General features: G+C 37.7%; 1 protein-coding gene across 3 annotated transcripts in view; it reads left to right on the top strand.

Annotated features, from left to right (window-relative positions):
• NBAS (NBAS subunit of NRZ tethering complex) overlaps window positions 1–25551 on the top strand; it is a 342092-nt gene that overhangs the window by 179057 nt on the left and 137484 nt on the right. For all 3 annotated transcript variants that reach the window (XM_036873210.1, XM_036873209.1, XM_036873211.1), the window contains 6 exons: window positions 2311–2424; window positions 4535–4692; window positions 5457–5546; window positions 21422–21589; window positions 24471–24584; window positions 24922–25045. In XM_036873210.1, coding sequence (XP_036729105.1) covers window positions 2311–2424; window positions 4535–4692; window positions 5457–5546; window positions 21422–21589; window positions 24471–24584; window positions 24922–25045 — 768 coding nt within the window. The remainder of the gene's footprint in view (window positions 1–2310; window positions 2425–4534; window positions 4693–5456; window positions 5547–21421; window positions 21590–24470; window positions 24585–24921; window positions 25046–25551) is intronic.

Consider the following 25551-nt stretch of genomic DNA (forward strand, 5'->3'; position numbering starts at 1 on the left):
GCTGGGGGTGGAGTGGTATTAAGGAAGGGATCACAGGCAGGTGACATGTATCTGAAGCTTATAGAATGTTATAGTTATTTATTGCTGCTTTACAAACCACCCCCAAACTTAGTAGCTTAAAATAACAACAGTCACGTCTTTTTATTTCTCCCAGTTCTGGTGGTTGACTGGGCAGTTCAGGGTCTTTTATGAAATTGCAGTCAGATATAGCAGCTAGGGATGGGCTCATCTCAAAGCCTGCTTTATTCCCATGTCTGGCATCTGGGCTGAGAAGATTTTTTAAAAAGCCGGGGAATGGAGTAGCTAGGGCTTTCTCTTCTCTGTGTGGTTTCTCCTTATTGTCTTTCCTTATGGTGTTCTCAGACTACCCAGATTTCCTACGTGGCTGAGGGATCCCAGAGTCAGCATCCCAGCAGAAACCAGCAAAACTTCATGTCATTTTTTCTATAATTTAGCTTTGGAATTTGGGTAGCTTCATTTCCATTGTGTCTCATTCACAGAAGCAGTCACACAGGCCCTCCCAAGTTCAAGGGAAATAGTTAAGTTGACCGGGCCTGGGTGATCTGCTCCTGAGCTGGCTTCCATAGCTGTTGGAAAAGGCCTCCGTTGCTCCCTGGCTGGTGGTGAGAGGCCTCAGCTCCTTGCCCCGTGGAGCTCTCCATAGGGCTTCCTGAGTGTCCTTTTAACATGGCAATTCCTGGGTTTCTCCTAGAGCAGTTGATCTGTGAGAGAGCAGGGCGGATTCCATAATGCTTTTTATGACCAATCTTGTAAGTCACACACTGTCGTTTACAGCATGTTCTGTTTGTTAGAAGTAAATCACTAGTCAGCCCCCACTCAAGGGGAGAAGCATTAAGCTCCATCTTTAGAAGGGAATATCAAAGAATTTGTGGCCAAAGTTTAAATTATATTTCATATACTCAAGGCTTTGTCAGGCCACCATTAGTATTTTCTTCAGACTAAACATCTGGATCATTTTCTTTAATAGATTTCTAGTCTGGCTATACTCCTGGCTGTTCTCCCTGTGAATTTTGTTTTGTTTGTAGGATTTTTCTAGACATCAGTCTTTTCAAGCCTACTTTTGCTTATGTTTTTCCTTTTAACCACCTGCTCAGATTGCCTGATATACAAATTAACTTTATCACAATGAAACTATAAAATTTAAGTCCATTTTACTTTGTGCTTAAGTTTTTTCCCCTTTTATTTGTCATTTATTAATTATAATTAGAACAGTCAAAGGGTAAAATTTTTAAATAAATAGGAAAAATATTTAAATTCCCTATTGGGAGGAAAACTTTTCCTCTACCCACTTAGATTGGAACGGCTGGTCTGGTGGTGAATACATACATACATACATATATATGTATTATTAGGGTATAGTTGATTTACAGTGTTGTGGTAGTTTCGCATGTGCAGCAAAGTGATTGAGTTATACATGTACATATATTCATTCTTTTTCAGATTCTTTTCTCATATAGGTTGTCACAGAATATTGAGTAGAGTTCCTTGTGCTATACAGTAGGTCCTTGTTGGTTATCTATCTTATATATAGTAGTTACTGTGTTTGTGTTTATCCCAGGCTTCTGATTTATCCGTCCCGTACCATGTTTCCCCTTTGGTAACCATAAGTTTGTTTTCGATATCTGTAAGTCTGTTTCTGTTTTGTAAATGAGTTCTTTTGTTTCCTTTTTTTAAAAATTAGATTCCACATATGAGTGATATCATATGATATTTGTTTTTCTGTGTCTGACTTCACTAAGTATGATAATCTCTAGGTCCATCCATGTTGCTGCAAATGGCATTATTTCATTTCTTATTATGGCTGAGTAATATTCCATTGTATATGTGTACCACATCTTCTTTATCCATTCCTCTTTTGATGGACATTTAGGTTGCTTCCATGTCCTGGCTATTGTAAATAGTGCTGCAGTGAACAATGGGGTGCATGTATCCTTTCAGATTATGGTTTTCTCAGGGTATATGCCCAGGAGTGGGATTGCTGGATCATATGGTAGTTCTATTTTTAGTTTTTTAAGGAGCCTCCATACTGTTCTCCATAGTGGTTGTACCAATTTACTTTCAGTCTGAGGCTGATATTAATCATTGATCACTTAGGAGACTGAGAGAGAATTCCATGATTAATAAATAGATTGGAAGGTCTAATTGGCCATGACCTTTTCTCCTATAATCTTATAAAAATCAGTCTAATCTCTGTTTTTTATTTTGGAATTAATTAGAAAGATAGTGTTAAGGAGCTCCTCTATCAATTGATACTGCCCAAATCAGTAAGTCATTTGCATGTGTTTACAGGTGAAGACCCAGAAGAAAGACGTGGACAGGTTCTAATCCTTCTAGTAGAGCAAGCACTTCGTTTCCATGACTACAAAGCTGCCAATGTGCATTGTCAGGAGCTGATGGCCACAGGTGAAGTAGATACTAAACACTTTGCTCATGTCCTCTTTACATGGTGAATAATGGAAGAGGTCTGTTTTGAAATCAGTTGGCCTAATCGGTAAGCCAACCACATTGTGTTCATAAGCCTTGAGAAATGTTTTGTGAGTACTGATAAGCATGTATTCCATGCGCTTGTATATTAATATAAATACTTTAATGGGCTCAAGGGTTATATTTTATCTGAGATATGGTTGCTTTCCATTCCATATTAAAAACAGGCTCATAATTTTAATAACAATTTAAAAATATTTTAATGCCTTTTTATGTATTTGTCATATAAAAGAAAATTTAAAAAATTTGAAGTATCTATAATTTGTGACTAAATTGTCAGTATTTCTATTCTTTAATTTTTTTAAGAGATAGCATAATGCTTTTCAAATTAATGTTGAGTAATTGGGAAGTAGTTTGCAACCCTAAAATTTTCCATATTGAAATTATAACTCAAGTCTCTGGAGGAGAAGCAGGTTTTATTGTGGAATAATTTCTCTATTAAAGAATACATTCCCCAGAGGGGTAGGAAGTGATGTTGTCTTATTACAGGCTCTGTGCTAAATGATCTGCTTTTTGTAGCTGTGTCTGACTGTGTGAAAACTCAAGCACATCTGTTTACCCCATTGTCTGTGCATTCCTAGTGAGTGGTTATGAATGTAGTGCTTCACTTCATGGTAACTCCTGGGGCTGTGCACTGATGATATGTATACTTTCTGTATGTATACTGTCAAAGGAAAAAAATATTCTGACACTTGTTACAAATGGTAAGGAAGACTTTATTCATGAATTTTGCAAGGCGGGGAGAGAACAGGTTCAACTCCAAATACAGAAAAGGCAGCTGGGAATTTACCACTGAGGAGCAGGTCGAGGGGGTCAACAGTGGGTGGAAAGTGATAGCGACGGGACATCGAGAGTGGGGGGTTGGCACTAAACCGACTTAACAGGATTCTTGCTGGTGGCAGGCCAGGGTGGTCAGATGCCAAGGGTGAGAGATTCTCTCTGAACTGACTTGGCAGGATTCTTGATAAAACTGGGTTATACAGGTTCAGCAAGGACTGGGCCAAGGTATAGGCCTCCTTGAGAAGAGGGCTCAGAGAAGCCTGAATCAAGTTTTGTCAAGGAGAGAGTCTGGCAGTACATCTATGAAAATGTTGAAAACTCTGGGAAAAAGCTTAACGCTTTATAACTGCAGCATTAGAAAACTGGTTTCATGAAAGAACTGTGTTCTGTAATATTAACCTAGTGATTTTGCAACATTAAGTTCAGAATAATTATGGCATTCTGGATAATCATTGTTGTCTTAATTTATTACCGCTTACTTGGAGAGCTTTGTAATAATTTTATTCCTATAAGGATGGTACCTGGATTAATTTTGACTCTGTATATTTAGAAAAAAGGCCCACTTTCTAACTGGAATGCCTTCAAATAAGAATAAAAGTGCATTTTAAGAATTCACAGTATAAGCTTGCATAGGATAAAACTCTGCTGGTTTCAGGGGCTGACTGTATTTTTGGCACTGTCTTTGGATCTCTATGAAGTGAATGATTCTGTGTAGCTCTCTATAATCATTTCTCTTTATCTAGGCTTTGCAGTGTATAAATACAGCTTTTAAATACAGGTTGTTTTTAAATAAAGATTGTTCAGTTCTTCTAACAACCCAATGAAGGAGGAATTATTATTATTATTGTTTTTTAGTGCTGAAGGATGTGTGATACTTGGAACTTTCTCAAGCTCACACAAGTGCTTGGGCCATACCCTCAAGTCTTTCTGAATTCAGATACCCAGTCTTTTACTCAACATCAAAGCTCAGTAGATTATTTGTAGCGTTGTCAGGTAATCTAAAATTTAACATAGTTTATTAGAAGAATTTGTCTGGAGCAGCACTGAACTTTCTAGCCAATAAACTCACCTAATCTTTCTTTTCTAGTTTCAGATCCGTATGTGCTTCTGCTTATATAATAATATGCATCACTAATGACTGACTTTGCTTTGGTAACATAAGAACTATGCAGAAAGCCGTTTCTCATGTTAGATTAAGGATTTTTTCTTCAAGTGAAAATCAGTTTGTTTTTTCTTGCCCTTTTTCCAGGTTATTCTAAAAGTTGGGATGTTTGTAGCCAGTTAGGACAATCAGAAGGTTACCAGGACTTGGCCACTCGTCAAGAGCTCATAGCTTTTGCTTTGACACATTGCCCTCCTAGCAGCATTGAACTTCTTTTGGCTGCCAGCAGCTCTCTGAAGACAGAAGTAAGTGTTCCCAATAAAGTAAGTGCTCCTGAACTGTATGAAGTATTTTGTTGAGTCTGTGGATTTGGGATTTGTGCTCTTTTTTTTTCAGCACTGTGAAAATTTTAATTTATGGAAAAAAATAGTCTGTCACTTATATGAAAAGGGATTCGAAGATGTTAGGATATAAATTAGTGTTGTTGGCTTTATTACAGTAAAGAAGAAAGGGTACAGGTATGAGAAAAAAAGAAAGTATATTAGGAAATAAATTATTGAATATAATGGGGAAAGGTCATGCTGTCAAGAATAAAATATATAAGAAGTGGTCCTGTACAATATATTTGAAACCATACGAATTAAAACCAGTGATGGCACCATCCCCTTAGAAGTCCTTTGGAAATGGCAGGATATGGGCTTTGGTTAAAGAGAAGCTGAATTTCCTAAAATTCACAGGCTAAATCTGTGTCAGGGGGGGATGGTGCTCTGGTTTGGAAATACAGTACTGTTAAATACTGTTAAATACGTGAAGAGATTCTGGAAATCACATTTTCGTCTCATGGTCATTTATTACATTGTATATCAGGTTTTTCACACTTGATTCTGATCCTGAAACTGTGGTTGCATCCTTGTGAAGGTGTTCATGAAGTCCCATAGTAAGCCTGTTACCACAAAGCAGTCGTTAGGAAATAGTGTTGTTTTTTTTTTTTCCTCAAAAGAGTACTTTTTAAATTTCAAGGCTACATTGTAAAATGAGGCAAATTTTAAAACAATTGTTCTTTTTTCAGATTCTTTATCAAAGAGTGAATTTCCAAATCCATCCAGAAGGAGGAGAGAGTATCAGTGTGTCACCATTGATGAGTAAAGTGCTACAAGAGGTGAGTCAGGGTGAGAGGGAGGAGTTTGAAAGGTGGTTGTGAGAGGAATGAAACAGTCGCCTTACTCTGTGTGTGTGTGTGTGTGTGTGTGTGTGTGTGTGTGTGTGTGTGAAGACTGTTCTTTTAAACTTTTTTTTGTGTGTGAAATATAACATATAGAAAAATACACAAAACAAAGATGTCCAAGTATCATAAGGTATCATAAGGAAAACATCCATGAAACCATCACATAGATGAAGAAATAGCTCATGACAGGCCTTCCACAGGTCCCCTCACGCCCTTCTAACTCTTCTCTCTCCTTCCAGAGATCTTGACTCATCCCAATAACTAGATCCATGTGCGTTTTGTTCTTGTGTTAAAACAACTTTAAAACCTATCACACCCCTCCCAGTATGATAGTTTAATTTTACCCGTTTTTGTACTTTATGGAAATAGTTACACTCAATATTATGTTTGTGAGATCCGTCCATGCTATTATATGTGTTGTAGTTGACTCATTGTTACTGCTGTATAGAAATTTATTGCTATATGCATATATTCCAGTTTATCCTTCCTAATGTTGACTGACATTGGTTTGTTTTCAGTTTTGGTTACTAAAAATAATGCTGCGTCATCATTCTGTATGTGTTTCTAGTGCACATGTGCAGACCTTTCTCTCTGGCGTGGACCTACCTAGCCCTGGAAGTCTGCATTATTAGATAAATGTGTACGTTCAACCTCAGTCGATAATCCCAAATAATTTTCTAAAGGGGTTTTACCCGTTGCACTCTCAACAGCAGTGTCTGGGATTGCCATTTGCTCCAATCCAGCACCTTGGCATGGGTGGTTTTCTAAATTTTACCAATTCTCTTAAGTGTTTAGTGACAGCTTTTTGTGATTTTGATTTGCATTTTCCTGATTACTAATGAGATGGACTTATCTCAGGAGAGGTCCTCTTTAGTGAAGTTCCTATTCAGTTCTCTTGTCCATTTTCTATTGAATTTTAATCCCTTTTCCCTTTCCTCATTGAAATTCTTATGAATAAAATTTGTCTGGACCCATTAAGTATGTATGAGTCTCAGGAGAGTTCATCCTGGGAGAGGAAGGAGGAAGCATGTACTCACTGAAACCTCCCTCTTGTTGGTCAGCCTTTGCTCCATGGAATTTAACTTTTTATGACTATTTGTAGCAACATAGAATTGGCACTTTTTTAGGTCAAAGACAGTAGCTATTTCTGATATTCTAACTAGAGAAATTTAGAGATGATAATCCTCTTTATAGATTGGTTTCCACAGGATTCCTTTAAATGGTAAGCTTCACTTTCAAAGTGTAAAATGTCATTCATTTTTCTAGTAACTATTTTGGAAGACATCTGTTGTGATAAGTGAGCTACACCTAATCTTTTTTTTGTTTTTATGTGTTTTTTGTTTGTTTGTTTGCCTTATATTTCCATACATTGACTTAATTTTTAATTTTTTTTGAGATATAGTTGATGTATAATATTATGTAATATAAGGTAAAAAATAGTGATTCACAATTTTTAAAGGTTATACTCTATTTATAGTTATTATTAAATATTGGCTATACTCCCAGTGCTATATAATATATCTTTGTAGCTTATTTATTTTATACCTAATAGTTAGTACCTCTTAATCCATTACCTTTATATTCCCCTCCCCCTGCTCTCTCCTCACTCATAACCACTAGTTTTTTCTCTATACCTGTGAGTCTGTTTCCTTTTTGTTATATTTATTAGTTTGTTGTATTTTTTTAGATTCCACATATAAGTGATATCATGCAGTATTTGTCCTTCTCTGACTTATTTCATTTAGCATAACGCCCTCCAAGTCCACCCATGTTGTTGCAAATGGCAGAATTCCATTCCTTTTTATGACTGAGTAGTATCCATTGTGTGTGTGTGTGTGTGTGTACACACCACATCTTTATAAATTGGCTGTATCCATCTTGCCGAACTCACCTGTAGTTGTATACTGTGTAGTTACTTTTAGAACTCTGGTACAAAGCTTCAATTGTGGAATCTATTAATAGAGTTAGGGAATAGTTAGCTTTGCCTACAGTGGAATATGTACAATTACTTCATTTCCATAATTCATTCTTTTATACGAAAATTCAGTTTGACAAACATTTATTGAATACACATGTGCATCCACAGTTCAGTGCTAAGTGATCTCAGGATCTCAAAGAAGTTTGTAATGTGATTTTTGGCCCTTAAGGATTTTTCTCCTATTCCTCCTGTAGTGGTGACTCCAGGACAGCACTGACCAATAGAATTTTCTACAGTGAGGCAAATATTCTGTATCTCCACCGTCCAGTGTGGTAGCCACTAGTCACATGTAGCTCTTGAGTACATGGAATAAAGGTAGTGCAACTAAGGAATCAAATTTAAAATTTTTTTTGATTTTATTTAAGTTAATTTTACTAGCCACACAAGGCTCCTGGGTACCAGATTGGAGATCACCGTTCTAGAAGGTGAGATATTCAGAGGAGGGTTGTGTTCTGCAGTCAACACTGCAGATAGTGGACTTTTTTTTGTTACTGTTGTTACACTCTCTTTGAACTGAAGTCATAGCATTTTCCAGGGGCCTGGAGTGGTGTAGGTGCATTTTGTCCTTTGGCGTGTTTTGACTTGTTGTATTGAATAGTTTCTGTTCGGTTTTCTCTTACTGGATATGAAAGCACATTAAATTCTATGGTGTTTTCTCCACGGGATTCAAAACAGTTCTTATATTGGGGAGTTGGCAAATTTTACCATTCTTCAAGGTCCAATGGAAGACCTGCTTTTCATGAGATCTTTATCCCCATTTTTGTACCTTTTGAACCTCTGATCCTTCCCCACTTGTTCAGCCGTATCACCCACTGTCTCTACAGCCTCCTCTCTTTTCATGCCTTCCAAACATGTGCTGTGTTCCAGTCACACTGAAGTTACCCCATTCTCGGAGTAGGCTCTCTCACAGCTTTGGTGTTATTTAGGGTTCTCTTTGGCTGTCCTGCCCTTCTTGTCTTGTGCTCTTGTCATCTTCCTGCCCTCTTGATCCCATCTAAGCTGTTGTTTTCTTTATCAAGCTTTCCTGAGTCCCCATTGTTTCCTCTTTCATATCCCCCAAGCATCTCACATCATTGTATCAGCACGTGTGTGGTACGGTTTGGTGTGCATGGTACGGTTTGGTATGTGTGGCAACGGGAAGTATGTCATTTACCTTTGTACTCTCTCCATGGAGTGCTTGTCACAGAGTGACTGCCTAGTAAATGTTTAATAAAGCTAATTTGGAAACTCCCACTGCAAAAAGATTAGTGTGTGGTAAAAATGAATCAGTAGATTTTAGCCTAAAAATATAGGGAATTTCCAGTTTAACTCATACGTGTGTGCTCTGGTTGCCATTGAGGTCCTGTTGTATTTCGGCCACTGTAAGGGGAGTATCATTTCTCTGTTTAGTAGAGAATTGCACCACGTTTTTGCTGAGTTCAGCTCCATAAGCTTATTCTGAATCCCCATCCTTCTTTGTAGAATCCATGAAAAGCCTTTTGTGGCTTTCGGGTTTCCTATTTTCTGCTTCTCTGATGAATTAGAAAGTGTCAGCCCGGCCCCTTGGTAGCCTCTTTGGAGTAGAGCCTGCTGTGTCACCAGAAGTGGGCACTTACTGCTCCATTAAAATTCCTTCAGTAAACGTAGGAGGCCACCAGCAGTCCTCCACAGGAGCCATTGAGCGAGGAAAAGGAATTCTTCCCAAATGATTGTCTGTTTTTGTCTTTTTTTTTTTTTTAGCACCTTAAAAGCTTTCCGATCTTCCTTTTTCCTCTTCCAACAAGCTGTAATAGATCTAGATCTCATGAAGTGCTAATCCAAGCCCTCAGTGAACACATGATGGCTTTGATTCATGAAGCACATTTCAGAATATTATAGCTACTATTATTAGATTAAAATGCAGTGCTTAGCCATAAGATGCCATGTGTTACACATTAACAGTAGATGTAATAACCACATTAAATTATAACTCATAAATGAGAGCTGACTGTATATGTAATCTGCTTAATGCCCAAGACTTTCATTACTCAGTTGTGAAAATAATGATTTTTACTTATGTATCCAAGCAAAGAAAAGATGTTAAGTGCTGTTCTGTTGCATTTGCATTAGTACAAGTGGAGCATACAAGTTCGAAGATATTGGCTGTTGTCCCGGTGAACAAGATATTTGTTTTTAAATAGAACCAAATGCATAATTTGTGAACAACTACCAAATCAGAGATTTCTAGTTTCTTATTAATGTTGGTTATTGTGTTTTTTTAGATGTAACAGTATTCCACCACTTAGAGTGTATTAACATTTTGTTTAGTTAGTATTAGTTGTATCACGTAGCCAATAGTGTTTTCCCCAGATAAATCTAATTAGAGTTGGAAATGGATAATATACAAGGTTCCCATTAAAAAATCATTTTCACTGTGGGAATTCTTGTTATGAACGTTTTAAGTGGCTACAGATTTATACAACTGGACTAATTAATGTTTAGAATTGAGGCGTGGGCTAAGCATAGAGCTATTTTGAATTTATAAATGGATTATTTAGAAATACTGAAATAAAAGCAAGCAAATGACAGTTGTATTTCAGTACCACGGACAACTCTTTCTTTTCCCCTTCACCAGTTGATGGACGTTTAAGTTGTTTGCACTCTTTAGCTATCATGAATAATGCTGCTGTGAACATTGGTATACAAGTCTTTGTATGGAAATATGTTTTGATTTCTCATGTAGGTATCTGGGAGTGGAACTGAAGGATTGTATGGTGTATATGTGTTAAATATTGGAAGAAATTGCCAAATTGTTTTCCAAAGTGGCTGCACCAGGAAGTATTAAGGTTCCAGTTTCTTCATATCCTTGCTAACACTTACTCTTGACTGGCTTTTTGCTTAAAGCAATTCTTATAGGTGTGTGTGGTATCTCATTATCATTTTGGTATGTGTTTCCAAATAACTAATGATAATGAGCATATTTTCATGTGCTTATTGGCCATTTCTATACCTTCTTTGGTGAAATGGCTATAAATATATTCCCCATTTTTTAACTGTGTTGTCATCTCCTTACTAAGTCATAAGAGTTTTTGCTGTTGTTGTTGTTTTTAAACTCTTGGATACAAGTTGTTGGATGTGTGTTTTGAAAATATTTTTCTCTCAGTGTGTGATTTGACTTTTTACTTTAACGGTGACTTTTGACTTTCTTAACGGTGACTTTTGAAGTGCAAAAGCTTTTAATATTGCTGAAGTCCAGTTTATTAACATTTTCTTTTATTGCTTGTGCTTTTGGTGTTGTATCTAAGAAATCTGTGCCTAACTTAAGGTTGTGAAGATTTACTCCTGTGCTTTTTTCCTAAGAGTTTTATAGTTTTAGCTTTTATATTTATTGATAAATAAGTAATAATGAACCACTTTTTGTATGAGATCAAAGTATAGGCTTGAGGAATATCCACATACAGAAAGATGTATTCGAACTTTACCTCATATCATAAACAAAAAAATGGACTTGATAGGATCATATTTGTTTTTTCTTTTATGTGATATCTTGTTCCTTCTTAAAGGATTTTAAATCTTATATTGCACAAAGATACACATTAATATTATGAAGTTTAAAATGATTTCATCTGAAGTGGATTTTTGTTAAAATTATTGCCTTAGTAATTTTCATTTTTCCAGATGTTTTGAAATTTTGGTTTGCAAGCTTGTTTTGAGCCCTCCCATTCAGTTTAATTTTTTTTTTTTTTTTTTTTTTTTTTGGCCATGCAGCGTGGCATGTGAGATCTTAATTCCCTGACCAGAGATCAAACCTGTGTCCCCCTGCAGTGGAATCATAGAGTCTTAACCACTGGACCACCAGGAAAGTCCTCATTCAGTTTAATCTTTATTTCCCTAGACCCTCCTTAAGGATTCTGTAGTTTTGTCGTTTCCTCCTTTCTAATCCCTTGGTGCTTCAGTCCAGAACCACATCCTAGAGTAGCTATTCACTTGGGACTCCCTCCCCCTGTACTAGTGAGGATGTGAGAAATATAGGCATGGAACCAGTGATGGTTTGGCCCAGTTCCTTTGGGCTCTGATTCTAGTTCTCTGCCTCCATCGGCCCACAGCTTCATGAAATAAATATAAATACATAACCCCAGGCAGTGAGCCAGGCTGAAGTTCTCCCTCTTACAGGGAATCCTTTTAATTCCCAGTTCTTCTCTGAGAAGGAGGACCTGGCAGCCATTGCCAGCGTCTGAATTCTGAGCCCCCAAATGTTGAACTCTATAAAGTTGAGTGTCTCTTACCTCTTTTTTCTATTATTCTCAGTACTTTGGAGCATGGTGAACATATTGCAACATAATTCATGACTCCATCTTGACTGGAATGTGTAATGTTTTCTTTCATTATAAATATAGTACAGGCGTCTATTTTAACAATCTGCTTATAGTGATTGTTAGGAATTCAGATAATATAGGACTTCAGATAATCAATATAATCTGGCATACTTTATTTCTTGAAAGTGAAAAAAAAAAGATATGTGAAACACTTATGAAAAAATACCGACATCTGTTAATTTTTGATAAGACGTACATGTATATTTGTGGTAACTTTGGTCTTTCTGATTTTTTTAAAATATAAAAATAATCAATAATACATTGATAAGTAAGTTCTCTCTCTCTCCCCATTCTATGTATCCCACTGCTCAGAGGTAAACATTTTAAAGTTTATGTATATCTTTCCAGACTTTTTCTGAGCATAGACAGATTTTCTGTATAGCTCCCCTCTGTCTCCTGGAGGACTATTATTTTATTCTTTAAACTAAAATGGATTTGTACTGCATATATTATTTTGGAGCTTGCTTTTTTTCATATAATGATATGTGTCATGGACATCTGACCTTGTCATTGCATATAGACCATTTATGTCATGGTGTAACAGTGGTCCCTGAATATGTATGTAGCATGATTTATTTATCTTTTCCTTTACTTTTCAACTTTTGGATTGGGCCCAGTTTTCCTCTATTTTGGACTGAACTGCACTGAGCATGTTATGTACACATCTTTGCATATTCATGCTAGTATTGCCCTGGGATAAAATGGGAGAAATGGGCTCCTGAGAGAGACAGTTGCCTGTTTCTTGCGGTCTGTCCTCCATAACTTTGTGTAAATGCTGCCTAAAAAATTGGGCATGGAAAAAGAAAATAAAAATATACTCCATATACCTCTATTTTTCCTAACTACAGTTCTCTTAATCTGGATCCAAGAATGCTAGAAGATTCAAAAAGGGTTCAGTCCCTAAAGCCCCTGAAATAGTATGTCAAATTTGTTGTGTTAGTATGTGTCTGTTTGTGACTTTGTGTGTTCATGTATGTACACATGCATGTGCATTCAGTTTTCTGGGGAAAGCAGTTACAGCTTTCATTAGAAATGTATAGTGGGCTATGACTCCCAAAGATGAGAACATCTAAACTGTAGCCTGGCCTGTTAATTAGCAGATGAACTGAAGCAGAGTCAGACTTTAGAGTGATTTACAACACGGGGTATTTTTCTACTGCTTCTTCTCATAAATAGTTCCAGAAGTAGTATCACCAGTAATAAGGGTTGCATTCTTAATATTTCGAATTCAGGATGAAATTTGCTATAAGTAAGTGTTAGGTGCAGGGAAGTACTTTGGATTATTTACAGATACGTTGGAGGAGAGAGGGTAGTGGCTGGGCTCAGTTTGAGCTCTGTTTGTGATCCTTACCTAGGTTATGGGTACCTCCAGCTCAGTTCTCAGTTGGCAAACAGGTTTCTCAGAAATTAGCCCTCAAATTACCAGATACCAGGGAGAGCAGCTCCTAAATAGATTACTATAGTAATTGATCAACAAGAATTGTTTCTGTAAGCCACGCTTGATGTATGTAACTGTCCTTGTTCTGGTGAACCTGTTTGGTTATGTTGTCTATTGTAGGACTTGGAAAATATTATTAGTGCTTAGGAAGTTAACCTTTGAGCTGTGTAACACTTGACATTAATGAGATTTCATGTTAAATTTTATGCTGGGAGTTGTTGACTTGGTTTGGGGGATTAATCTATTTCTGCTGTTATACACTCTAAATTAATTAGCAGTGTGCAACCATGAATATAAAAATTGCCAGTAGTAATCATTTCAGGAGTAAATTTTGCCTAACCTCTTTTTGCTTTCCCTGTTACATGGAGTTGAAAGAAAACTGTTTCCCTCATTAACGCCTCTGGTTACACTATAATCTTGGTAAACTGCCCCCAAATTAAATGCTTCTTCTGCAGTCTAAATGAGCCTTTTATTTTACTTTCTCTTTTGTAATTCTTATAAGGGAGGAATCTCTCACAGAAAATCCTTTTATCATGTACATTTCTGTGCATTGGGATTTCATCTATCTTCTGAAACAAACTTTTCAGTTTCCATGTTTAAAACTTTCTATTTTGAGTTAGCCAATCCATATGAACAGAGTAAAGTTTAGGTTTATTTTATGAAATGGAATAATTGTTTTATAGCCTGTAGTTTTTGATATTTTTCAGTTGATTTGATTTTCCTCTGAACGAAGTTGTATCCTGCTTAAGTGCCATATTTCTTACCATGTTTATATTTTTAGTTCTATACTTGGATTAGTTGATAACATTCAAATCATTCAGTATGCCCTCTCAATTAAGAAGATTCTAAAGATGGACCAGAATTGAAAATGTGACATGAAATCTTATTTGAATAACATTTAGCTACTGTAGGCATAACGTATTAGGGTTTAGAAAATGTTTCTTCAAACATTTAAATAGTACAGTAAAATCAGACTTCTTATTCATATCTACAGATACAAACAATAGATTAGGAATTTTCACATACCCTGAGCATTTAGTAATGAATAAACATGGTCTCTGCCCTTGAAAAACTACTGTCTAGGTGAGAAGACAGAAAAATCATAATGTCAGTATATTATGATACGTGCATTAAAAGTATGCATATAATGCTATGAGTGCAAAGTACACTGTCTTAACAGGATTTTACTGACAGCAAAAATGCCACATTTCAAGGAAAATATAGAGGAACTTCTTTGCAGCCTTGGAGTAGGAAAAGACTTCTTGCAAAAAATACTAATCATAAAGTTAAAAAACTGATAAATTGGACTAATTTAGAAGTTTAAAAACTTCTTTTAATCAAGACACTGTTAAGGCAATGAAAAAATAATCTGCAGAATAATAGAAGATATTCATAATTCATATATCTAATAAGGGCTATGTATCCAGAATATATAAAAAAACTCCTGCAAATGCATAAGAAAGACAGACAACCAACAGAAGAATGGGCAGAAGACTTGAACAGGCACTTCACAAAGGAGGACATTCAAATGACCAATAAATACAGGAAAAAGTATCCAACTTCATTAGTCATGGAGAGATGCAAATTAAAACCATAAAGAAGTCCCATCATATACTCACTAGAACTGCTAAAATGAAAAAGACAAGAGATACCATGTGTTGGCATGGATATGGTGCAACCAGAACTCTTATAATTGCTGGTTAGAGTATGAATTGGTATAATCATTTTAGAAAGTGTTTGGCACTATTTACTAAGTTTGGGCATTTGCACAGTCTATAGCAGTTCCACTACTAGGTATATACCCAGAAATGCAAATGTTCACCAAAAGATAATTACTAGCATGTTCAGGGCAGCACTATTGCTGTTAGGTCCAAATTAGAGAGTACCCAACTGCTCATCAATAGAAGGAAGGATAAATAAGTTCGGATTTATTCACACAAAGCAGTAGTATTACATTAGCAATGTAATAGTGTTACACTAACAATGAGTTGGACAATCTTCAACTACTCACAAGAGTATGAATGTATTTATGTTGCATGAAAGAAATCAGACACAAAGAGTACATGATTCCATTCATATAAAGTATAAAAATAGGCAGATTTAATTTATGCTGCTGGAAGTCAGGAAAGTGTTTATCTTGGCAGTGATGGTGGCTGGAAGAGAGCACAAGAGGGGGTGTATCTGGGTAACTGCTGGTGTGCTGTTTCTCAGCCTCGGTGCTGGTTACATGGGTAACTGCTGGTGTGCTGTTTCTCAGCCTCGGTGCTGGTTACATGGGTGTGTTAAAACTTACCAAGCTGTACTCTTAAATGTATGCATTTTAAAATATATCTTATACTTCAATGAAAAGACTTTTAAAGAAAGATCCCTATGCCTGGATTAAGGAGAGGAAGGGAGAAGACATGCTGGCAGTATTGTCTGTGCATCATGGGATTGTGAATAAATATTATGTCTTTTTTCCCTATTCTTTTAAATTTTTCAAACCACCTTTATCAGATTGTGGTAGTTTTATAATGCAGAAGAATAAATTAACTTAAATATATATGCTTGCTTGTGTGTAACATATTGCCAGTGGGTGAAACCCCTGCAGAGAGCAAGTGGACCGCACGTCTGGAGAGCCAGACCTGGTTGAGAAGAGAGGAGACACCGCCGGCCAGTTGTCTATGGGCGGCATATTCAACTTGATTCGTCTGCAGTTTACTTTCGTCTCAAATGGTATTCCAGTACCCACTCAGCAGTGCTATTGTAAGTTTAGGAATGACCATTGAAGCACCTTGCTCAGTACCTGGCACATAGTTAGCATTTGATAAACAGTAGCCATTATGATTCTTATATATTATAAACAAGAGTCTTAGACAGTACTCTCGGTAAATAATGTGTCTAGATCTCCCTTATTACTTTTTGTGAACCTGGTCGTATGTTCCTCGACAACTTGCATTGCTCATTTTTACCTTTATTGCATCTAACCCTGTTTAACAGATCGTTTTTTTCCCCCATGTTTTTTTTTTTTTTTTTTTCTCCCAGCCTTTCACTAAGACTCAGCTTGATGACCATCTACTTTCTTTTTCAGATGTTTGGATTCAGAATCCTTGAATTTCTCTGCTTATCTGACTTACCTCAGGCTCTTTTCACCTTTAGAAGAAATAGAAATAAAAACATTTAAACTTAATATATGTATTCAGATGCAAATATACCTTATGGAAACTTCCTCTATTCCCAGCATCACTGCCTTAATTCTTGGACTAACGCATCAGTCTCCTAAGTGGATTCCTGTTCCTGGAATAATATTTCTAAAACACAAATCTAATTATGTTATTCCCTTTGTTTAAAGCCTTTCAGTGGTGTCCCATCTGTCCAGGTGATGATGGAGGTACTTCGGTGTGGTCAGTAGGTCTCTTGCTGGTCTTGCCTCCGCCTGCCTTTCATCCTCATATGCCCTGCCCTTCGTCTTTGTGTGCCCTTTTCTACACCTTCACTGAATCAACTTAAATTTCCTTCAGTTTGCCCTGCTGTTTCATGCCTTTTATTTACATAAGTCTACCTGAAATCATCACCATTTCTTCTTTGGAAGCCTTAAGTTCTTTCCTGCTGAAATATTGCTTTCTGTGTGAAGCTCTCTATGCTTGTGCCTCTAGGCAGAGGACGTGTGACCTCTCTTTATGCTCCCATAGTACTTTATGTGTACCTCTGTTACAGAAGCTGATATTATTCTGCAGTGGTTTGTCTGTGTCTCTGCCTCTCTTTCTAGTTTCTGAGCTCCTTGAGGGCAGAGACTCTGCCTTCCTTGTTTTTGTCACCTTATTGCCTAGTATAATGTAGTATAACATCAAATAGGAGTCACTCGGTGAGTATTTGCCGAGCAGGTGAATGAATTCTGATTAGTTTCTGTTTTTTTCCCAGGTGTAGCTTTCTAAGTAATTAAAAAATATAACCTAAATTGAGATGCTTACTATATTTTACATATATTAACATATATACACACATATTTATATTTGTATCTCTCTGTGTATATATATGCATGTATAGAGAGGGAAGGGGAGAAAGAGAATGTCTAGTTACTGCAGATTCCTTCCGAGACTTATTTCTGGCAAAGAACTATTTTTGGCAGTGTTATTCAGAGAGGGACATGTATATACGGTACTAGTTCTCCTCAGTGCAGAGTTTTACTGGGGGCAAAAGCTTAGAAGCAGAATGAAGCAGAACCTACAGGAATGCACAGCTTTCAGTAGCCCAGATGAGCCTGCAGGGTGACGTGCGCACTGAGGAGCTGCCCAGCGGGAAGAGGCCCTGCCGCCACGACGCGGGACAGGAGTTGGAGGCACCACCTACACCGCCGCGTAACAGCGGAAGCTCCTTGGCTGGGGTTGTGACCGTGTTAGAAAAGAGGGGCCTCCGGAGTGCAGGAGCTGAAATCAGCTTGCTTTTCTTCTAAGTCAGACGTGATGAGCCAAGCTGTCTGTGCTACTAAAGTGGAGAAGAAATGAGCCTCTTGCCATCTTCTCAAATAGTGAAGAAGTTAAGGAAAGACTTATAGTGATGCTACCATTAAAACAACTATTTTTGGTTTTTGAGTTCCCTTGCAGTTTTTATGCCCAGCATACACATAAGGCACTTTGTAAAGCCCTGGCACATAGCAAGCTTTCAAGACGTGGCAGCTATCGTTAAGATGGCTCTTGTAGGGAGAATTATGTTTTTTCCTATGTCGGTCTTTCTACCCTGTCTTTTCAGTAGTGTTGATAATGAGCTTCAGTCTTTCATTCGGTCTCCCTAACCCCATCCCCCAACCCCCCAGGCACGCAGAGAGGGTCCTTAACCTTCCCGATTGCTGAAATTGAGAGAAAGAACTGAGACTCTAAGACGCAGCCTCCCTGGGTTCCCTCCTGGTTTTGCCTATCAATAGGAGGGTGCATTCTGCTCTAGTTTTTGTGCCTTGAAGTTAAACACATGTGGGCTGTTTTATTTACTTGCTTACTTAGGCTCTGAGTCTTTACAGTCCGGTGTGTTGTACATTAGCAGCACGTCTCAGTTTGGAGTAGCTGCATTTCCGGTGTGCAGTGGCCCTGTGTAGCTGCCAGCTGCCGGGTTGGACAGCACAGGTTCAGGGCAGTTCTGGAAGTTTGCTTGGCCCAGTGTTCTACTGCTGGGCTGCTATGATTATTTTCCTTAGATGTGTCTTCTCTGTAGACTCAACTCCTCCTTGGAAAAGTTACTCCAAGATGTAGACTCGCAGAAAGATTTGAACCTCGTTACGACTGGAGGTTTAAGCCATATTCTCCACTCCAGAATAAAGGGGATGCTGCTGATCTTTCTGATTCCTGCCTGTATTTTTTTTATTTGTTTTAATTAATCATGATTCAGTTGTAGGTAACAGAAAACATTCTAGCTGTTATAAACAGAAGAGGACTTTTTTTTTTTTTTAATGAGAGTTAGAGTCTTACAAAATCTTTCAAAGGACCGGAGGAGCAGGCTTTGGTGTGTTTTTAAGAGTAACTACTGGAAAAATATTGAGGCGCTTGCCTGCTACAGGAGCCAACGTCTGCCATAAAAAGTTGGGAAATCAGAAAGCCACTCCTTATCAGCTGGCTCCAGTGCTACACTGACTCTACCAAGATGCCAGCCAGCAAAATGGTAGTCCTTACTGTCCTTTACCGCCGTGAAACCAGGATCTGGGCACTGCTGGTACTTCTATAACCACTACTGCAAAAAAGCAACTAGGACGACCAGAAAAGAAAAAAAAAAAAAGAAGAAAAGTTAGGTATACTGCTTGCCAGTAGAAAGGCACAGTAATAACAAAAGTATGGTCTCTACTGTAGTTTCACCTCGCAAATTTTATGCCGTGGGTGCACCTGTTTGAGGAAACTAGGTCATGTGTGGAGTGTCAGCCATAAGGAGTCTGGGAAACGTAGTCTTCAGCTTTTCAGCTTCTAGCAACACAGTCTGTAAGGCATCTGGAACAGAGTCGGGTGAAACAAGCTTCAGTATCTGCCACGAAATCTGAATTCCAGGAGAAGTGCTGTTTTTTATTTGCACCTGAACTCCAAACAGTTATTTTTAGCATGGTTGCCCTTATATACAATCAATTTAACATGATTTTTTCTTTTTTAACATATCATCCTTTTTTCTGTGTTGTTTTCATAATTAAATTATAATTTATATTGCATTGAGTCCAGGAAGCCCATAGGAAACAGAGGTTTAAAAAATTTTTTTTAATTGAGATACACTCGACATACATTATTGTGTAAGTTTAAGGTGTGTAATATATTGATTTGATATACTAATATTGCAGTATAGTTGCCATTGTAGCATTAGCTGACACCTCTGTTGCATCACATAATTATCACTTCTTCTAGTGCTGGGACACAATTTTTTTTCACGTTAAAAAATTAGAAAATCTTTTGAGAAAACCAACAGCAAAGTAGGTAAATTGTAAGTGTCGGTTAATACAGCTTAAATACATTTCCCTTTAGCAGTAAGAATAAAATTCAAATGCTTTTCTAGAAATTATTAAGTATCCTAACATGATGTAGTCATTTTCTTTTACTGCTATGTTACTATAATTTAGCAGCTTTAAAACAATGCAAATTGATTTCTTATAATTCCCATAAGACAGAAACCTGGCAGGCTTGGGTGGATTTCTGCTTAGAGTCTCAGCCAAAATCAAGGTGCCGGCAGGGCTGTGTTGTTTTCTGGAGGCTCTAGAGGAGAATTTGTTTCCATGCTCGTTCATGTTGTTGACAGAATTTAATTCCTTGTGTTTGTAAGACTGAGGTCCTCATTGCCTTGCTGGCTGTCACCTGAAGTTTCTTCTCAGCTTCTAGATGCTTCTCGCATTCTTTAGCTTATGGCCCCCTCGCTCCATCTTCGAAGCCAGCAATGATGGGTTGAATCCCCTCATGCTTCACATCTCTCCTGCCTCTTCCCCCATGGCATCTCTGTGACCCTAGCTGGGAAAGGTTCTCTGCTTTAAAGGCTCACGTGATTAGGTTAGTTCCACTCAGATAATTCAAGATTATCTCTTCACCTCAAGGTCTGTGTCCTTAATCATATCTGCAAAGGCCTTTTGCCATGTAATGTAATATACTTGCAGGTTCCAGGGATTAGGATATAGACGTTTTTTGGGGGGGGCCATAATTCTACCAACCAGATGTGGCAACTGTCAGGTTGGTCTAAAATGGTGAATTTGTCCTAAGTGTTTGTTGTGTGATGATGTCTTGGTAATTATTGAGTGATTATATGATTTATCATTTTTTATTACTTAAATAACATATTAATGAATGATGTGATACAGACCTAAATAGCCAAATTAAACTGTTCTTCTATTATTGACAAGAAAGCTATTTAAATTGCAAGACTAGACCTTAATTTTTCTTTCCTTTAACTGGGATACGACAGAAAAAATAAGTAGAAGTAGACAGATACTAAACCAAAAACTTGGCTTTTGTAGAACAAATTTATCTTTCTTTGATCAAAAGCAGATGTAGTTGCTGTCATTTCTGTTTAAACAAATGTTAATGTATTGGCATTTTCCTCCACATGGAATCTCTTGGGTTAGTAAATGGAGAGTTTGAATTTTAGCTGATTGCTTCAAGATTGGCAGGAGGTTCCACATTATAAACCTTTTAAATACTAATAATCATCCACTTGTTTACATGAAAAACAAAATGCCTTTCAACATTTAAAGGTGGATCATCTGAATCTTCTGTATTTGTCTGGGTCACAGTAGCATTGTTCAAATGAATATTTCTTAATTAATCTAAATAATAAATACTTTAAAATGTCTTGTCAAAGAAACAAACATGAGTATCTCATTGGAGGATATTATATTGGTAAAAAAATGATGAACCCATTATTTGCCTTATAAATATTTCTTTGACTAATGCAATAAGATGTATTTTCCTTTACCGAATTTTCTTTTGTAAATGATTCGAGGAGGTACAATATGCTAATAGTGCTTTGTTTCACATTTTTTTGTTACTGGCAAAGGTGGATTTTTAGATCTATTTGTCTCCTTGTGACTTCCCACGTTTTTGCTCTTGCCATTTTCTTTTTTTTAACATAGGATGAAGTAAGTGTCCCAGGCAGCAACTCAACTGACCTGTTCCACTGGACCACTGCTACCACCATGAAAGTCCTTTCCAACACCACCACCACCACCAGGGCTGTGCTGCAGGCCGTCAGCGATGGGCAGTGGTGGAAGAAGTCATTGACTTACCTTCGACCCCTTCAAGTAAGCAATGCATCTTGCTTTTTTAATTCATTTGGTGTGGTTTATATCAGTTCATTAGCATGCTCTTCAGTTGGTTTCACTGTCGTTACAGCTTTATCTTCTTTGGATTATTAAAATAATCTCTTAAGAAATCTAGGCCTCGCATCAGATAGGGAATGAGTAATTGATTTTATGGAATGTAATATACTACCATACAATACTTGCAAAAGACACCGATACGGATTTAAGTACGGTTTGGTTTATATGTCAGAATTGAAGTTTACTGGGATGAAAAGGAAAATGATGTTTATCAAGGCGCTCTCTCTTTTGCTGTGTTTCTATAGGCCAGTAGTGGAAGAGAAGTGCTAGCAGCCAGCCTGGGGGCTGTCTTAGTTCTCTCGAGCTGCTGTAACAAAAATATCGTAGACTGGGTGGTTTAAGCAGCAGACAGTTATTTCTCACAGTTCTGGAAACTGGGGAGTCCAAGATCCAGGCGCTGGCAGATTTAGTATTTGATGCAGGCCTGCTTCCTGGTTCATAGACCGCCATCTATTTGCTGTGTCCTCACATGGCAAAAGGGGTGAGAGACGTCTCTGGAGTCTCTTTTATAAGGGCACTAATCTCATTCCCGAGGGTTCTGCCATCATGACCGAATCACCTACCAAAGGCCCCACCTCTTAATACTATTACACTGGGGTTAGGATTTCAACATATGAATTTGGGGCAGGGGGCACAAACATTCAGTCTTTAGTAGGGCCTTTAGGTAAAGAGAATGTTTTAACCCATTCTTTCACGTATTCTGCAAGTAGAGGCCAAGACAAGCGGTAGAACAACTGAGTTTGCTTTCTGTGACATCTTAACCCACTGTGTCCCTGCTGTCTTCTCTGCATTCTCACACTGCCATCCATCCTTTAATCTCACACTGGAAAACTAAGAGGAAAAAGAAACATGTGCCTTTTTATAAATGCACCCTGAACATTTGAGTATCTTATTTATTAATTCATTCTGCAAATACTTACAGGCATTTTCCATGTGTCAGATAATGTGCTCATCCCTGGGAAAAGAGTGGGGAAATTCTTCAGTCTAATTCCCTTCCCTTGTGTAACCTGTATCCCAGTGGAGGAGACAAAGAAACCAACAGATACAATATTTGTATAATAATGAAATGGCAGGTGGTAATGAGTACTATGAAGGTAACTATGTACTATGAAGATAAGCAAGGTCAGGGAATAGTGAGTGATACCTGGGGGAGTGAAGTTCTGATTAGGGAAGTTAGTTTCTCAGAAGAGGAATCACTCTGAGCAGAAAGCTGATTGAGCCGAGTAGGGCAAGTACATTTTGAAGGAATGTGCGTGACGTCTTTGCAGGACAGAAAGGAGGCCAAAGTAAGTGGGAGCAGAGTGATGAGTGGGAAGAATGGTAGGAGATGAGATCAGAGAGGTGGTGAAGAGGCCCACCACATAAAGCCTTCCGTAGACTGTGGTAAGGACTACACGTTTTGTTCTCAGCCACACGGAGAGCTGTTGGAAAATTCAGACAATGCAGTTGTGTGATCCAGCTTTACTTTTCATAAGTTTATTTAACTTCTGTGTAGAGAGCCGTCAGTAGTGAGTCAGGAGTGAAGCAAAAAGACGGATCTCTCTTCCAGGACTCCAGGTGAGAGATGTTGGTGGATTGGGTTAGGGTAGCCATGAAGGAAGTGGGAAGTGTTTGGTTTGGGGATGTATTTTGTGGACCTGATGATGGTCTGAATGTGGGATATGCAGGAAAGAGAACTAAGGATGATCGCCCAGAAGAAACCACTTACTGACATGCAATGGGCTTGACTTTGGGTTAAGTCTGTGCATCTCTCATCATTTCATGTATCACACTGGGTTATGATTAGGGTTACTTTTCTGTCTCACCTGTTGGGGTGTTTTGAGGGTTTATGTCTTAGATAAAATGTTTAATACTGTGCCTAATATATAGTTTCTATTAAGTGTCAGTTGTAACTTTTAACATCATTTGCAGCAGGAGCTTGATTGTTTCCTGAGGCTATGCTTGGCCTAAAGTAAGTGCTCAATAAACTTTGGAGGAATGGGTGAATATCTTCTACTTGCCTTTTCCAGTAAGGGGCTCTTTACAACCTATTTGAGGAGAGCAAAACATAAAGACAGTTAACCATGGTAGGGATACTATAATACTGCTAATGAGGAATACTGGTGGCCAGTCTTATGAAGGCATCTGTGTGGGTTGTAGTTGTGGAGGAGGTGGGGGTGGTGAAGGCAGCCCAGTTGTACCTTGTCTCCATCTGGTGCAGTTTCAGCAGGTGCGGTCTGAGGTGGGCCTGGAAGGAGAGGTGGGCAGTTAACGTGGACCGTTACCCTCATAATGGAAGAAAGGCATGGAGGCCGGTAGGATGCATAAAGTAGATGGTTTAGTTGGTGTGGAGAGTTAGTCTTTAAAGCTAATTAACATTTAATAAATTTGAATGTTATTCTGTGCAGTTGAGATTGAATACTGTTGACTGCATTATTCAGAGCTACTGAAGGATTTTGGAGCAAGGGAACAGTATGTACAGAATGATGTTTTGGAAAGGTTATTCTGACTGTTGTATAGAATGCTGGCCATGTGTGTAACACCGATTGCTTCGATGTTTCTGATTCAGTGATATCAAAGTGACCAGGAAAATCGAAAGGCCCTTCAGGGTAAGGTTGAAGTGCTGCGCTTAGAATGTGGTGATTATTCTTACATCCTCCGCTGGGTATCGGTGTCACTCTGACACTCTCTCTTTGGATCACACAGTGCACATTGATGAGTTTCTCCTGAAATCTATTTGTTCTGTCTTCCTTCCTTTCCTCCTCCACCTCCCCTCCCAGGTCTCTTTCTTTTTATCCAGTGTTCTTCACTTTGTTCTGTTTAGGGACAAGAATTTGGTGGTGCTTATCGAATTGGAACCAGAGCCAATGAAGGCCTAGAAAAACAAGGCTGTCATCCTTTTTACGAATCTGTCATCTCCAATCCCTTTGTTGTAGAGGTAAGGTACAGTGTGCCTAAGAACACAGATTTAACTGTCATGGTGTTGTAGGCATTTTACAGTGAACAAAACCTACAATTTTCCTGAAAATGTACTTCTTTTGCTTTGTTCTTACTCATGTTGTTCATTGGTTTTATGTGATTTGTTTCATATACATTACAACATGTTATGAGACTAAAATCAATTTATAATTTTACATAAAATAATATGCTTTAGTAAGTGAGAAGCTATAATTCAAGTTACCAGAAGATAAAATTCCTATCATTATGTTTTCTAAGAATATCTTTATAGAGAAAAAGACACCCTACCAAATGGTGTAACTGCTTCTTTTGTCTAGTCTGAAGTGACCTATGACACCTATCAGCATGTCCCGGTAGAAAGCTTTGCAGAAGTATTGCTGAGAACTGGGAAACTGGCAGAGACTAAAACTGAAGGAGAAGAAGTATTTCCAACAACAGAAGGTATGAAAGAAGGTTCTAGTTCCCCGACAGTGTGTAACTCATGTTAGGAGAATAATAGATGAGACTGTATAAATGAATGAGAGTTGGGAAAAACAATAACATTTTCAGTAATTTTGAATAGCTTAACTTGACACCATCATTTATACATTTGTTTATTCATTGATTTAAATCATTTATGGAGTATCTACTCTTCTGGATACTTACTAATTGAGGAGTTAAAAGGTAAATAAGATATAATTCCTATCTTTAGGTTGCTAATTATGTAAAGTGATTCTTATAGTGAATGATATAAAGTGCTCAATAGATATTTCCTTTTTTCCTGCTTTTATGGATTAATTAAGAATGTTTAAGTGCTTGTTTCATGGAATGTAGATGTATATTTCATCTTAAGAATTTTCTGCATGGTGACATATCTTTCCATGTGAAATTTTTTGAAAAGAATGAAATGTATGCAAGTTTACCAAAGACAACTTGCCATTTGTACTTTTTTCCTCTTTAGCCTCCTT

This window comes from Balaenoptera musculus, chromosome 13 (assembly GCF_009873245.2).
Source record: "Balaenoptera musculus isolate JJ_BM4_2016_0621 chromosome 13, mBalMus1.pri.v3, whole genome shotgun sequence".
In the NCBI taxonomy this organism is placed as follows: domain Eukaryota; kingdom Metazoa; phylum Chordata; class Mammalia; order Artiodactyla; family Balaenopteridae; genus Balaenoptera; species Balaenoptera musculus.